General features: G+C 36.0%; 1 protein-coding gene across 1 annotated transcript in view; it reads left to right on the forward strand.

The window, feature by feature from the left end:
- Positions 1-16,825, forward strand: part of NBAS (neuroblastoma amplified sequence) — a 487,556-nt gene that overhangs the window by 51,207 nt on the left and 419,524 nt on the right. The window contains exons 10-11 of the mRNA XM_012653069.1: positions 9,322-9,460; positions 16,320-16,388. Coding sequence (XP_012508523.1) covers positions 9,322-9,460; positions 16,320-16,388 — 208 coding nt within the window. The remainder of the gene's footprint in view (positions 1-9,321; positions 9,461-16,319; positions 16,389-16,825) is intronic.

The following is a 16,825-nucleotide window of genomic DNA, read 5'->3' on the forward strand; positions in this document are numbered from 1 at the left end:
TATTCTGTGCCATCCGAAATTTTATCTGAATGTAAGTCTAGTTCTACTTGGGTGTTACAAAGAAAGGAGTATTGAACTTTATAGATTTTCCCCTACTTCTTAATGCTGAATTACAAATTGTATTTTAAGGACCTTATAGCTAGGTACCACTTAATTTTAAATACAATGCCCAGTTATTAAATTGCCAGGAGATTGGTTTCATTACGGAACAAAGAAGTCCAGGAAAAATTCCCATGTTTTATCTTTAATAATCATTCGATATAATCAGTTTTCCGTGATCATACTTAAACACATGCTGATTAACTAGTATAATTTGACTTAGAGTGAACTGTCCCTTCCAAAGCTTAGAAAATAGTTTCAAACATAAAGTAAAGCAGCGGTTCTCAAAGTATGGTCCCTGGACCAGCAGCATCGGAACCACTGGGGAAATGGTTAGAAATGCAAATTCTTGGGCTCCACCTTAGTTAGACTTACTGGATCAGATGCTCTGGAGGAGTGGTCCAGCAATCGGTTTTAACAAGCCCTTCAGGTTATTTGGATACATGCTTTATGTTTGAGAACTGCTGATATGCAGGGTCATGACTATAGATGTTCTCTTATGAGCTCTTTAATAAATGAAGATAAGCAGGATTTAAAATATTGAACTAGTGGGATTTTTGTAGTAAAGAATGTTTAGGATATACTAAAATGAATTAACATTGGGAACATTTCATTTTTCCTAAGAGAGGAATGGCTTCTAGCTGTGAAGTAAGTAATAGGTTACATTTTTTGAGCCCACCCTTTGCCAAGTGCGGTCTTAAGCATTTTAAAATTTGGGGACGTGGAATATTTTTTTTCTTTTCCTTCTTGCTGATTGTATGCCTACACATACTGGTCGTTGGACAGAACATAATAGAAGTGATTCTCTATATTTCAAACTTCCTTCCTTGGCTTTAAGGAGTTTTAAGCCACTAGATGGCAGATTCTTCCAACAATTATTAGATTGAAGAACCCTCTTAATAAACTATTTATAATTCTTCTTGGAATCCGTTTTTAGAGTAGTTCTTTTTTTGTTAATTAAAAAAATTTTGATATGTAATTGCACATATTTATGGAGTATATGTGATATTTTAATGGATGTATACAATGTATAATGATCAAATCAGGATATTTAGGATATCCATCACCACAAACATTTATCATCATTTCTTTGTGTTGGGAACATCTCAGATCTCCTCTTCTAGCTATTTTGAAATACACAATAAATTATCGTTAACTACAGTCACCCTACTGTGTTATTGAACACTAGAACTTATTCCTTCTGTATAATTGTATGTTTGCACCCATGGACCAACCACTCTCGGTTACTTTTAAGTGTTAACTCTTAACTCTCACCGTTTACCAGTGTTATGGATGGTGTGCTGCTTGTGGGTGTGCATTCTGTCCGTTCCTTTCTTTTCCCAGCTGGCCTTGACTGCCTCTGTGGTACTGCCCCCTGTTCTTCTCTGGCCTCTGTCTTTGCTTCTGCTCCTTTGATTCACCCCTTCTTGTGTTTTTTTGCTCCATCAGTCACACTTTATTTTTATTGTCTGATACCTGTGTTCCCGCTTTGAGTTTTAGACTCTTAGAATGTCAGAGCTGGAAGAGAGTTCATCTATCATTGGTTCAACCCCTTCATTTCTCAGGTGGGAGAACTGGCGCCTAGCGAGGTTAAGCTAAGGACAAGGACTATGTCTTATTTATCTTTGTGCCACTATCGTTCTTTGCACATAGTGCCCTGATAGATGTTTCTTGAGTGAAACAACTGGGGTAAGTGCTGTAAAGGATACAAACATGAATTAGACAGTCTCTGTGCCCCAAATGGCTCCACGTTTAGTAATGGCAGGGATTTAAATAACTGTTTTATTATAGAAGGTAGACTGTGATAAGTGCCCAGGAAGTGAGCAAGATAAAATGTTTGTATTGTTAAGGATATACTTGGACTTTCTGTCCTGTTACTCCCTGCTTGCCCTTTGGAGTCTAGAATCACTCACTGCATTTCTTACAGTTCTCTGAACACACCATTTACAGACTCATTTCCGTGCTCTTGTACCTCATGTTCCTTAGTTTAGAAAACTCCTTACCTAACCCCTTTATCTGTCTGGGAAATTGGGTAAAGGATAAGCGTTTTGCTGGTGCTACCCTGTGAAGCCTTCCTTGACCTCTTCCTCCATGCAGTTAATGTGTCTTTTATACAGTTTTTGTACCTAAGTCCAAAGGTTGCTGAAGAGGTTCTGTGCAATAGTGGTCAGGGGCTTACTAGTTGTTTTACCTGTAGTGGACTATGCTTACATTTATTCCTGGATGTGAACATATATCCAAGGCTGTTCAAGAAAAGGAAGATACGAACAGCATGCAAGCTCCCTAGGCAGCACACCGTATGTGATGCTGGTGAATTGTGAGAGTTAAGAGTTATGCTAAAAATTGATTCCAGAGGGTTAGAAATGGTTTATTAAGATGTTTCTTCAGTCGTTTAGCACATTCCCCATTGTTTTGTACATAGTTTGTGTTTACTAAATATTAATGGAGTGAAAGAAATGTCTCAAGATTTTATTTATTTATTTATTTATTTAGCGAAAATATTTGAACCTGATACCCCTGTTTCCTGGACTCATGATTTTCCTCCTATTTTCCACAAAATTTGAGGTTAAAGAATGTTGGGAAAAATAATCCCTTTCTCTCTCTCTCTCTCACTCTCTCTTGTTTTTGTTAAGGAGAAGTAAACTTTTGCTAATTCCCACATATCAATGTGCTTTAGAGAATTTAATTTGTACTATACAAATTGTTTTACTCTATATCTTTATAGGATAATTTAAAAATAATTATTTGCTTTAAAATGTTATTCTGAAAGTAAACACTTAAAAATGAAATATTTTGTATATTTAAGAATGTAATGGTTACCACTACATGTAAATATTCTGGGTGGAGAAGTTTGATGCAGCAGCAAATGATATTAATGATATAAATTATTTTCTACAGTATTATCTTTTTATGGACTTAATTTCAGCAAAAATCTAACAGTTATTTTCAGTAGTAATCCACAGAATGCTTAAGACATAACTCTTAATGTATAAACAACCTCAAAATGTCACAAAGCAAATTATATGCTAATTTCCTATTCAGTATTTGACTAGACTTGTGGGCTGATAAAAAGTGTTAAAGCAAATTCACTGAATTATTTTCTTCTGGACTTCATTGACTAGAGAAATTTATGTGCATAATTTGGGATACTATATCTTGATATTCCTCTTTTTAAGTTAAAAAAAGAGAGAGAAAAGTACAGAGAATGATGTAATATACAGATGGTCCCTGAATTGTGATTTTTTGACTTTACTATGGTGTGAAAGTCATGCACATTTAGTAGAAACCATACATAGAATTTTGAATTTTGGTCTTTTCCCGGACTAGTGATACGCAGTGGTGGTCAGTGCGAGCAGTTGCAGCTCCCAGTCCGCCACGTGATCACGTGGATAAACAACCGGAGCTCAAGCAAAAAATGCCAGCGTTTTTTGATATTGTATTTTCATGTCTACAAAACATCCATTTTCGACTTAGGATATTTTCAACTTATGATAGATTTATGGGATTGCCCCACTGTAAGTTGAGGAACATCTGTACCCCTAAGTACCTACTACTGACAGTTAATAAATACCAAGTTCTTCTTTTTCTAACATGTATGTGTATGTGTCTACATACACAGATCTATAAATAAAAGAGAGAAAATAATACAAACAAAATTTCCTACTTCCATTCTTTTCTCTTACTTCCTCCTCTCTGAAGGCAGCTATCATGATTTTGGTAGATGACCTTCCAATATATATTTTATATTTGTTCTCTTTACATTGTGTATGTTTCCCTGAACAATTTATTGTGTTTATTTATCCATTTATTCCTTTAAAACATTTGAAATATTTCTAATTTTCCAGCATAATAAATAGTGGCTGCACACAATATTCTTTCACCAAGAGACACGTATACCTGTGCAAAAATTTCTCTATAGTTTCCTTAGAACAGAGTTTGTGGAGTAGTCAGTTGTGCGCATTTATTTGATATTATCAAGTTGCTTCAAAACGATTGCTCAATTTGCAGTCTTACCAGCAGTTTACAAGAATTACTATGTCCTTAAACATTCTAGGGGTAGTCGGTGTAAATCTGTGTTGTTTTAATCTGCATTATTGGCTTTTGGATTTCTTTTTGTGTGACTCATGTGTGCTTATTCTTTGTCCATTTTTCTTTTGGACTCATTGCAGGAGATCTTTATAAATTCTGCCTACTAATATTTGTTAGTTTTATGTGTTATAAATAACTTATCCCAGAGTGTGATTTGTCTTCATTTTATAGATAGACATTTTAAATTTTGGCACAGTCAAATTAGAAGAAGAATGTCTTAAAGGCACCAGAGTAGGAAAATATTTACAGGTCAAGATGCACAAGCCCAGCTCATAAAGGGGAGGATTGATCAGTGTGAATTGAGTTGGCTCTTCTTAGAATTCTGCTCTCCCATGGGAATTTTACATTTGCCTAAGTTCCATTAAATCAGTTACTCAGTTCCATGAAAAATTCTGCCAGGATTTTTTGTGAAATAACATCCAATTTACAGATTAATGTAAGAAGAAATGGCATCTTTAAGGTATTGAGAGTCCGCCAAAGAACATGGTATCTCTCTTCATTCATGTCTGTCATATCTCTCACCAACATTTTGAAATTTTCCTCCCAGTGCTTTCCTTTACCAAATTCTTGGCTTAGCATCGTCTAATCAGTGTGTGGCCCCACTTTCCCTTATCTCCCTTGCCATGACACGTCCCTTCTCCCCACCTTATCTCCTGATTTCTTACTGCTGAAACCTAGCAAAAAGGCCACAGGCAGTGGGAAGATGAGTCTCTATAGCACCTTCACTCTGTCCTACATAAGGAGAAATTTGGAGCTTTAAGTTCACACAAGTACTCAGGAAACACTTATTGAGTATATTGGGCTGGATCTCAGACTCTCCTTTCCCATTGACTGGCTTTATTTTTTATCAGTGAGACTTTGCTCCTCTTTGCTTCTGGCCAGTGTTGCCCTGGAAGCCTATTCTGAACACCGTGATCTGATGGAGATAGTTTATTTACTTGGCCGAGCATCGCTATCAGCCTGCTTTTATGTTTATTTTCTTAATCACTTATAGGTCAACCCTAGACAACACTGTGAGTCTTGTAAAACAATAAAGTAATGGAACAAATTAACATCTTGAATTGGGGTTGATACCCCGTGGCATGTATGACTGAAGATAACCGTTCAGTAGATTTAGATTGGCTTACCATCTTCAGATTGGGTGGACATCTTTTATGCCACTTAATTCCATGCTCCCACCTGTTCTTCCCTTTTATTTGCCCTCTCTGAGAGAGCGAGCTTTTGAATGTAGCGAGCATACCACGTTCATCTCTGTACACTCAGAGCCCTGCGTGTTGCCCTGCACACAGTAGCTGCCAGTCACCTGTTTTATAAATATGTTGATGAAGTCATCTCCTTTAAACGTACAGGAGTAGCCATTCTTGCTTGCATGTGTGAACATGTATGCATTCTTTTTTTTTCTAATTTTTAATTTTTTTAATTTTTTGTTTTTTATTCAGCATATTATGGGGGTACAGATGTTTAGGTTACATATGTTGCCCTTATAGCTGGAGCGTAAGTATCCCAAAGCTGCCATACCATCTGGCAGAAACAACATACTAGTTTCATCATTCTGTTGCTTTTCCCACTTACTTTTCAGTCTGGCATGAATGGAAGAAAGGTTGGAAGCAGATACTGAATCTTTTTTGTTCTCAATGGATCTTATCCTATTGTAATCAATTTTATCTATGTATGGTCATGATATTTATCAGAATTCATAGAGAGGGAATATCTTCTAGTGTTAAGACCAGGAGATAAGAAATCTGGATTCTCAGTTCTGTAACTCCTTCAGTAGTCAGGCAACTTAAAATTTCATACATATGTTAACATAAATATAATTAAGATAGAAATTTTATATTGTAGATATATTACTATATTTACTATATAATGTGTGTTAATAGAAAAATATATGTTGCACATTGATAGAGGGAAATCATTTCAGTTATCAAGGAACTGTTTGGCCTTTTGGGAATGTGTTGAATTCTCAAACAGGGATATTATTTTTATTATAATTATAAAGTGACTGGCTTTTAAAGGTATATTTTATGAATCAAATTTTCTGATTGAAAAACATTGTGATTAAATTCTGAACCCTAGATATTCCAAATTACCCCTTTGTCCCTACTTACTCGGAGGAGTTTTTCCTAACAAATGGACTTTAAACAACTCTTTATGGAATATTTGAAGCATGTACAGAAATAGAATGGTATACTGACTTCTTTGCATCTATTACTTAGTTTCAACAGTCAGGTTATGGCTAATCTCATTTTATCTATATCCCCAGCCAGGCCTCCACCACCCTTCCCTGGATTTTTTTTTTTGAAGTAAATTTTGGCATATTATTTCATCTGTAAATATTTCAGTGTGTATTTCTACAAAATAAGAACTATAAAACATAAAGGTGATGCCATGATCATATCCCAAAAGCGTTACCAATAATTTGTCGATATTTTCAAATATCCAGATTGTATTCTATTTTAATTCACTGATCTACCCTCCATTTTCTCCCCATGTCTGTTGCTCTTTCTCTGAGTGTTTGTGTTCTGAAGCAACCAGGTCATTTATTTTGTAGTTTCCCCATCTAAATTTTGTTGATTGTATTGTTCGTATGCTATTTAAGGTGTTTTTCTTTTTTCATCTGTATTTTCTCCAAATTGAGAGTTAGATTCAGAGGAATAATATGATTTTATCTGCACTGGATGTACCTTTTTTGGGGGAAATATTTTACTGTAATAGAATCATTTGAGCAGAATGAATGCTCTGAGCAAATAATACTTGTACTACTAGCTTGACTTTGGACCAAAATCTCTTTTGCCCTGGTGAACAGGGTTAATTATGTGTTAGCTCTGAGGATTTGCCTAGGGTAGGAACAGCTCAAATAGATTGCTTCAAGCTGTCATCTTAAAATTTTTTGCTTCTGATTTGCTGTGATGGAAACTTGTTAGAGCCATATATAAAATCAGTAGGAAAAAACCTTTGAGTGAAGGCTCAAGTTGTATTTCTGTGAATAAAGTACATTTACATGACTTTCAGGATTTTAAAATTTTGATTTGGGCTAAGCACCATGGTTAAACCTGGAAGGATTTTATGCATTTTTGAAATTTTTAGATCTAAGAGTATATGGTAGAGATGAGTTATTTTATTGCTGTTAGCTTAGTTCAGAAACACATGTTAGAAAACAAGCAGTCAAATGAGAAGAGAGGTTTTGGTGAAATTAGCTTCTGATAGGTCACCTGGGTCTTGGGGCTGGGAAAGAAAGAAGGTGTATATTGGTTTTCCATGGCTGCTCTAACCAATTACCGCAAACTTAGTGACATAAAGCAAATTTATTATCTTATAGTTCTGGAGGTCAGAAGTCTGAAATAGCTCTCCCTGGGCTAAAATCAAGGTGTCAGTAGGGCTCAGGCAGGGAATGTTTTTTTGTCTTCGCCAGCTCCTAGAAGCTGCCCAGATTCCTTGGCTTGTGGCCCCTTCCACCTTCAAAGCCAGCAATGGCCAGTGAGTCTCACGAAACATTGCTCTGACACTGACTCTCCTGCCTCCCCCTTCCACTTTTAAGGATCCTTGTCATTACATTGGGATAATCCAAGATGATCTCCCTATATTAAGATTAGTTGATTAGCAACCTTAATTCCATCTGCAACCTTAAATTCATATAATATACCCACTGGCTCCAGGGAGTAGGACACAGACATCTTATGGGTGGCCATTATTTTGCCTGCCACACAAGGTGAGCAGAATTAACAGAAGACAGGTATTAGTTCTTTTTGACTACCGTTGGGCATACACCTCTACTGGTTACTGGTCTGCGAGGGGCAATACTGAGGGCGCATGGTTTTGCATCATGAGGTGCTGATATGTATGATTTTGTAATATTTAAAAGTTAACTTTAGTTAACGCTGTCGTATAACTGAGTCAGTCTTTTGATATGCCAACTCTAAGGAGACTTATGAAGTTTTTTTTCACCTTTCAATTTCTATGCAAAAACTAACATTTTTCACGATTTGGTTTTTCTACTAGTGTGGTCTAGAGAAATGCAAATAATGTATATGTGATGAAATGCATCCTATTTTTGACCAAATGGGAGCCTAGTGATGGCAGATATTTTGTAAGTTTTGATGTAAGGGAAGTTGGATTCTGTGTTCTGCCATTGGGGGCAGTGGTCGATTGTGTGGGGAGAGCACCACGTGGACGTGGCCAGGGAAACCGCTCCTTGGGAGTTGTTTCCTCCCTCTTGGGCAGTAGGCAGTTTCCAAAGCATAGAGGAAGACTGTTTTTTATATTTTTTTAATTTAAACGTTGAAAAATCTCTGGATTCTCTCTTCTGTTATGTCTGTTGCCTACCATCATTGGCAACAACAGATAATTCAGTGATAATTGTAGTGTGAAATATATTGGAACTTTACTTTCAAACTTTTTTTTTTTAATCACAGGTGATTATGATGTCTGTTATACAGGTCCCTGCCAGATGTACTGAACATAATTTTAAAAATCCTGACTGTCAGGGTTCCATTATTAATCAGCTCAATTCAAATAGTGGTTACATAGTAATGTCTTTTAACTTTTAGTGCATGTTAAGTTGTTTGCCCTGTTGGTAACTGGCTCCAGTTGCTAATGGAGTATAACAAACAGAAAGGGAACCAGTCATAATATACAACTAAACTACTAACCATTCTCATAGCTGCGCGGTTATTGCTGTATAGTTCTTTCCTGTCCCAGCGCTCCCAGCTGTCATTTCTAACATTCTGTAATTGTGCCTTCATTGTATCAGACACACTGCTGTAATTAATACTTACGTATCTGAGTGAGGCTACACATCTGTATATTAAAGTTTATTGGTGTTGATACAGACAGTTTCTTTGATATTCGGCGGCCAACCTTAAAACATTTTTTCCTCATTTCTAAGTTCCCATCTGGGTTTCAGGTGCCTGAATGTTTGAGCCTTACTTTTGTACAAGAGAAGGTAAAGTTATAATTGAAAAAACATTTGAGTTTTTTTTTTTGGTTGTTTCCTCTAAAATATTTGCCTTCTAGGTTTAATATATACTAACTTTAGTTTTCTTTGTGAAGGTGACTATTTCTGCTCTCTTTGTTTTGCCATTATCTTGTTCATATTTGCAATTTATCAATTCCTTATATTTGTCTCTTTTTTAGACTTTTACTAGTTGGTGGTTGTGAAACAGCTGAAGTGGGCATGTCAAAAGCTTCTAGCTGTGGCCTTTCTGCCTGGAGAGTTCTTTCAGGATCACCTTATTATAAGCAGGTTACTAATGGTGGAGACAAGGTTACTGTGGTAAGTATTAGTTATAGTATTTCACTTTGCTAATAGGTCTTAGACAAATAAACCCTTTGTAAGATATAGAGAGGAAATAATTTTGTCTTAAGAAAGTGAATTAGTGCTGTAATTTTAGTACTTCTTTCAAATATCAAATTTAACTAAAGTGTATTATGTTTAGCTTGGACTCATTTTTAGTGACAGTATTTTCAGATATTCACAATTACAAAGATGTGGAAACAAGTGCCCGTCAATATATGAGTGGATTAATAAAATGTGGTATATGTATACCATGGGGTTCTATTCAGCTATAAGAAACAATGGTGATATAGCACCATTGTATGTTCCTGGATAGAGCTGGAACCCATTCTACTAAGCGAAGTATCCCAAGAATGGAAAAATAAGCACCACATGTGCTCACCAGCAAATTGGTTTCACTCATCGACACCTAAGCGCACATATAGGAATAATATTTATTGGGCATTGGGAAGATGGGAGGGGGGAGGAAGGGATGGGTATATACAAACATAATGAGTGCGATGCGCACCATCTGGGGGATGGACACGCTTGAAGCTCTGACTCAGGGGGGAGGGGCAAGGGCAACATATGTAACCTAAACATTTGTACCCCCATAATATGCTGATAAAAAGAAAAAAACCTAGTAGTAGTCCAGTTACTTGCATTTTGCTTGTTTAGACGTAAACGTTTATTAAGCACTGTTTATGTTTTGGCAACTGTTTGGAGTGCTTTCACATGTATTAGCTCACTGAATTCTAAGTAACCCTTCGAGGTAGGTGTTGTTACTAGACAGAGTATATTGATCAGAAAAGTGAAATGTAGTTAAGCAAGTTTTCCTGCGTTACCCAGCTAGCAAGTGGCAGAATTCGAGTATGAACTCTGGCAGAAGTTTCTAGTCCACATTCTTAACTACCATGGTATACTTGCTTCCATATTGTTCTATATTTATATGAACTATTCATCTTTCCATTCATTTATTCATTCTACAATTATTTATGGAGCTTCTATTTTATGTCAGACACTCTTTTAGGCTGTAATAGGGTAGGCTAGGCTCTGTTGTGATAATTCAGACAATCATATGAAGAAGCAAATGAAAAGTACTAAAATTTCTGTGGCTCACCACGTAAACATTTTTTCCTTATTTATGGCAAAGCCTACTGTTGATACCATGACTTTCCTGGGCAGCTCGTTTCAAGTGATGATTAAAGGATCCATGGAGGCTGGTAACCTCTTGAGGCCCATTCTCCGAATTTACGGCCTTAGAAAGGGAAGACAGGGATGAGAGGTAGAACTTATTACAATCTTAGACATCACCTCTGCTCATAGTTGATTTGTTGTATTGTGGCCCCTCCTAGCTTCTAGGGGGCTGGGGAGTAGTTTTCTGTATGTCCATAAAGGTGAGAAAAACTATATATTGGTGAATACTAATTGTGTTTACCGTCTTGGCCACCATGTGATCTTACATATCTTGGTTGTTTGTGTAAACTGCGTGAAAGCAAGCACTTGGTCAAAATTATGCACCTTGTGATTAGCACATGGCCAGATATGTAGTGGGCAACAAACTTGCATGTTTTTTGAGTGTGGGAAGAAACCAAGAAATTAAAGTGAAGCACAACATACACCATTTGTTATGCCATTTGTTTTGATAATGAATGTATTTGTCCCTGGTCAGCCCCAGTGAAAGGTATACTGGTATTTTGTATTTTGTTGTGTAGTCATTTCAGCTTTTCCGTTGCTATGAATTTTGTCAAAATTAAAGGTTGAGAAAAAAAACAACAACAAATGAGCATGGAAGATATAAGGAGAGAGAACATAGGCAAGCTCTGAAAGTGTTTTGGTGCGGTGTAATCAAGGATGTATTTGTGACCAAGTGGGCCAGCAAAGGGAAAACCACAGAGTCATATACTAGGGAACCTTTTTTAACCTTGGTTTCTTTGACTTTACCTGTGCATTCAGTTTACTCCTCACTGGAGTATTGGAATCTGCTCTGCTACCTATGGTCCTTCTCTCTTTGGCCTGAGGCTTCGTGTTGGAGTCCTTTAACAGAAAATTGCTTGTGCATTGACAAAATAAGGGAGAAGAAATATCCAATTGCAAATTGAATGCTCTGCTGTATGATTAACTTCTTGAAATGCTGCAAGTGTGTTTTAATTATGTTAGTGGCTGTGTCTTGCAGCAAAACTTACAATCATTCTACATAGCCTTCCCTCACCTCAAAGTAATTTGAAGTTATAGGATTAGTTCCTGTTTTTTAGGTGGCAGATATTGTTCTCATTGAACCTCCTCTTATTGTTTGTTTAAGGTTGCTATTGTGTTGAGGTAGGTATTGACTGAAAAATGTTGCTGACACATATATTCTAGTCTCTCAGAAGGCTGCTAGGTTGTAAAAGAGACTATGCAAAATTCAATATGTGCATTGACCAAAGTTTCCAAATTAATGCTAGTGTCATTTATGGGAGATAGTTTTATTTATTTATTGTTTCAACATTTTATAACTGCTCCAGGTATTAGGAATATAAAGATAGTGGTAGTAGCCCAGGTGTTTGCTATATATTGGAGGAGACAGCTATGTTCACAAATAAGTATAATATAAGTTATAACAGGTGCTAGATTAAAAATCAGTAACTGATGCAAAGGAAAGACCCGGGCTGTGGAGTCCAGAAGGCTGGTATTTGAATTCTGCCTTATTATAGTACTTACCATTGGAGTATTAAGGCTTCTACCAGGATCAAATGGAGTAATATATGTGAAGGCACATTTGATGAACTGTAAGATGATCTACAGTGTTAATTACTATTGTCTATTTGTGTTAAGAACAAAATTTTGGAAGAAAGTCTATAGAAATGAACAAAATTGACCGGATTTTTTTATTATTATTGCTGCTGCTGCTTCTTCAGTATGGAATGTTGTCGTGGGATGAATGCAGGCTTTTTGGAATCCTGTTTCCCTGGGAAATCCTCTTTCCTTGAGAAAACAGAAGTAATTAGACTACTTCCATAATGTCCCACCACCTGCCTGCGGTCGTACCTGTATTTTGTATCTTTTCTCTTGTCCTTACAGATGAACCGTCCTTGTTCTAGTGAAGGCCAACCCTTCCGTTTGTCCACTACATCTCCCATTTTTGTATACTGAAGGATATTTTACCTACATCATGCATTTTATTATCTCTTAGATTTATCAGCATACAACATGCTTTTATTTCTCCTGTGATAAAAACTCTTTAGGTTCCACTTTGCCCTCTAGCTGCCACCCCATTTCTTTCCCGTTGTTTAAATATTTTAGAGTTGTCTATACTTGTTTGCAATTCTTTTCTAGTCTCTCTTCAATTCACTTGAATGGGATAAACCTCCATGATTTCACTGAAATTGTTCTAATTAATGTTATCAATGTCTTCAGTATTTTACCAGGTTATCAGTTTTATTGTTATTCTTTAATTCCTACTAATTGCTTATATGAAACCAGCTTATTCTATTTTCCTCTTTTCCTTTTCTTTTCCCCTTTTTAATTGTATTATTTCTATTTTGACACATATATAATATTTGTACATAAGTTTCTAACTTTCGTCTTTGCCTTTCTTTAGTCTTAGATGTCCATTTATGTATTTTTAAATTGCTATTTCAGGTCTTTTATTGAAGATTTCCCAGTTGTATTGTGGTTGGATAAAGTTATTCTCTAGTAGATATTTTGACAAGGCTCATAGGTGATGAGTTCCTTAAGTTTTTGTATGTTCAAAATTGGTTTTCTTTAGACTCGATATCTGAAGGAAAACTTGTCTGGCTATAAAATTCTTGGCTCGCCTTTTTTTTTTTTTCCATTAAACTTTTAAAAAATGCCACTCTATTTTGCTTTGTATGTGGGATTTGAAAATTCTGATGTAATCAAATTATTTCCCATTCCTGTGTTATCTGTCCATTTTTTTTTTTGGAGGTCTTTTTTTCTTTTTATTTTTTTTGAGACAGAGTCTCACTCCGTTGTCCTGAGTAGAGTTGCCTGGCGTCAGCCTAGCTCACAGCAACCTCAAACTCCTGGGCTCAAGTGATCCTCCTGCCTCAGCCTTTAGAGTAGCTGGGACTACAGGCGCACACCACTATGCCTGGCTATTTTTTTCTATTTTTAGTAGAGAGGGGGGTCTCACTGTTGCTCAGGCTGTTCTCAAACTCCTGAGTTCAAGCAATCCTCCTGCCTAGGCCTCCCGGAGTGCTAGGATTACAGGCATGAGCCACCTCGCCCAGCCCAAGAGGTCTTGAGATTTTCTTTAACTTTGAAATCTAATAGCTTTCCTAGGATATTGGAGTTGATCATTCTGGATTAATTTTCCCAAGAATCTATTGACTCTTTTAATGTAAGATTCAGATCTTTTTCTATTTCTAGAAAGTTTTTTTGTATTATAATTTTAAATATTCTGTGCTTTGGTTTTGTTTTTCTTCTTCAGGTTCTCTGGTAATTCAAATGTTGTTGATTTTTATTATCTTCTATTTCTAGTATTTTTTGTTTGACTCTTTTTACCTCTTCCTTTATCTCATTTCCTTTTTACTTCTTTCACTTTCATTTTTTTCATTGTTTTCTTTACCTTATAATTTATTCATTTTAAGATAATTTTGTCTTTTTCTTTTATTTCTTTCCTGAATTTAGTACACATTTTATTATTAGCTGTTTTTTAAATTTTTCTTGTCCAATTCTATTCTTATTCAGTTTGTCATTGTAGATAGTTTTTCAGGTTTTCCTCATCCTCAAATGATTGTTTAAGCATATTTAATTCTGTTTAGAGTGTCAGCTTAAAGTTTCTTTTGTTCAAGTTTGTTTTTTTCAGGAATGATTTCCCTTTGTTGGTTCAAGGTATTTGTGAATCTTTCTATTGTTCGTTTTTTTTTTTTTTTTTTATGGTATTTGAATGTTTTAAAAGATTTGTAGCTTAATGGTGCCCTCTTTTGTCAATGTAGCAAAGTTCAAATACTCTAGTTGATTTTGCACTTTAGTTTGGTGGGGGAGGGTATGTGAGTCTTCTTATGTTGTGGTTCTCTTTTGTCTTGCAGCGCACTACATTTCCCCCTTTGATTCTTTTCCCCTTCACTGCTCAGCTGGCAAAAGGCGCTTCTTCCTTTTTGGCATGCTTCTCCCTCAAAGCTATGTTTGGGAGACTGCCTCTTCATGTCACACCTGTGCTTATGTCCCTCCCCTGTGGTCCATGTCTGATTAACCTGTATGCTTTTCCAGTACTTCCAGATTTAACTTACACTTAATCTTCTTGGCACTGGTTTTAGATGCACCCTAGACTTCTTTGCTAATCCCTTTCTATCCTCCCTGAGCACTATAGTATTATTTTGATCTGCTTTTGTTTACCACCAAACCTTGTGGTGGGCTGCAGTGGGGGCCAGTGGGGACTCAGGGGTTGGCAGGAGCAATGGAGATGACACACTAAGGTTTAGTGATTTTTTTTTCTTTTTACTTACAGGTATTTTGAAGTTTGGGTTATCCTCTATCTTCAAGTTAAGCTGAGAGCATGGTTTTCATGTAAATTTATTTTCCCCTTCTTGTTCTTTATTTTTGGAGGAAATATTGGGAGATGTACAGTAAAGCCATCCCAAATGCTTAAGCTGCTCAGAAGTTCTGGCAGCAAAATTTTTAACCTCAACATAACAGTACCCTCTTATGCTTTTTTTAAAAATTGAGGTAAAATTCATATAACATAATATTAGCCATTGCCCATTTTAAAGTGCACAGTTCAGTTGCATTTAGTATATTCACTGTGTTCCAAGACTAGTTCAAGACATTTTTATCACCCCAAAAGGAACCCATTAAGCAGCCAATCCCTACTCCTCACCTCGCCCCAGCTCCTGGCAACCACTAGTCTGCTTTCTGTCTCTATGACTGTACCTCTTCTGAATGTTACATATAAATGGAATAATACAACATGTGACCTTTTGAATCTGGCTTCTTTCACTTGCCATAATATTTTTAAGGATCAACCATGTTTTAGCATGTATCAGTACTTCGTTCCTTTTTATGGCTGAATAATATTCCATTGTACAGATATGCTACATATTGTTTATCCATTTTTCAGATAATGGAAATTTGAGTTGTTTCTACTTTCGACTATTGTGAATAGGGTTGCTGTGCATATTCATGTACAAATATTTGTTTGAATACCTATTTTCAATTCTTTTGTGTATAGACTTAGGGTTGAATTGCTGATCATATGATAATCTTATATTTAACTTCTTGAGGAACCTCCGGACTTTTTCCACAGTAGCTAATACCATTTTATGTTCCCACCAGCAATGTAGGAGGGTTCCAAATTCTCTATATCCTCAACAGCACTTGTTATTTTCCATTTTTTTTAATAGAGTCATCTCTCCTTCTTGCTTTTGTAAGTATATTTCTTAAGTCTAAGGACAAAAATGGTCTTGTGTTATATTAAATTATTTCAAATACTGATTTCTAAATGGTGAATATTTTTTCTGCTATTTTTTCAATTGTTACATCCATTCTTAATGGATGAAACTTCATTGGAAGTTTTGGCCTTTTCCATACTGATGCTAAGACAAAATGGTAACCTGAGGCAGCCTTATTTGAGAGGAGCTGGTAGTGGATTCTAACTTGTATAAATTATACTAGACTTGTTATTTATGTACTTAAAAAAGCATTTAATCATGAATATATTTTGTAAGATTTTACCACTTGGTGGTTTTTTTTCCAGACAAAAACAGAATTTTACAAATATTCTTGACACTTATTGGTGATTTTCTTAATCATTTTTTAAAATACTATATTTGCTGTAGTTTTCATTTCATGATAAAAGGACTTTATTCATTGAGAGATCATTCCATCTTTCTTCATATGATATGTGTTTATTTTGTAGGTACCAAAGACGCTGGGGTTGTTAAGGATGTTAAGTGTCAAGTTTTACAGTCGCCAAGGACGAGAACAGGTAAGGTGAATTGGCTTACCCTTCTGCTTCTCCAGCATTTTCTCTAGAGTACCTTTAAGGTCAAAGTTGAATGAACCTCTGTTGCTGTGCATAGAAACTTAAAAAACAAACAAAGAAACAAAAAAACATAGACCCTTGTGTATTCTAGATCTTCATCTATGTGTATCCATAATTATACACTCTGTGTGTGTATGCATTAGTAAGAATTCATAGAGCTGTTTGCTGAAGATTTGTGTATTTTACTATATATCAATCTTTTTGCAAAAAAATTTTAAAAGTTATAGGGAATGGGCCGGGTGCGGTGGCTCACGCCTGTAATCCTAGCACTCTAGGAGGCCGAGGTGGGCGGATTGTTTGAGCTCAGGAGTTCGAAACCAGCCTGAACAAGAGCAAGACCCCATCTCTACTAAAAATAGAAAGAAATTAATTGGACAACT

Source organism: Propithecus coquereli, unplaced genomic scaffold (assembly GCF_000956105.1).
Source record: "Propithecus coquereli isolate 6110/MARCELLA unplaced genomic scaffold, Pcoq_1.0 Scaffold41, whole genome shotgun sequence".
Taxonomy (NCBI): domain Eukaryota; kingdom Metazoa; phylum Chordata; class Mammalia; order Primates; family Indriidae; genus Propithecus; species Propithecus coquereli.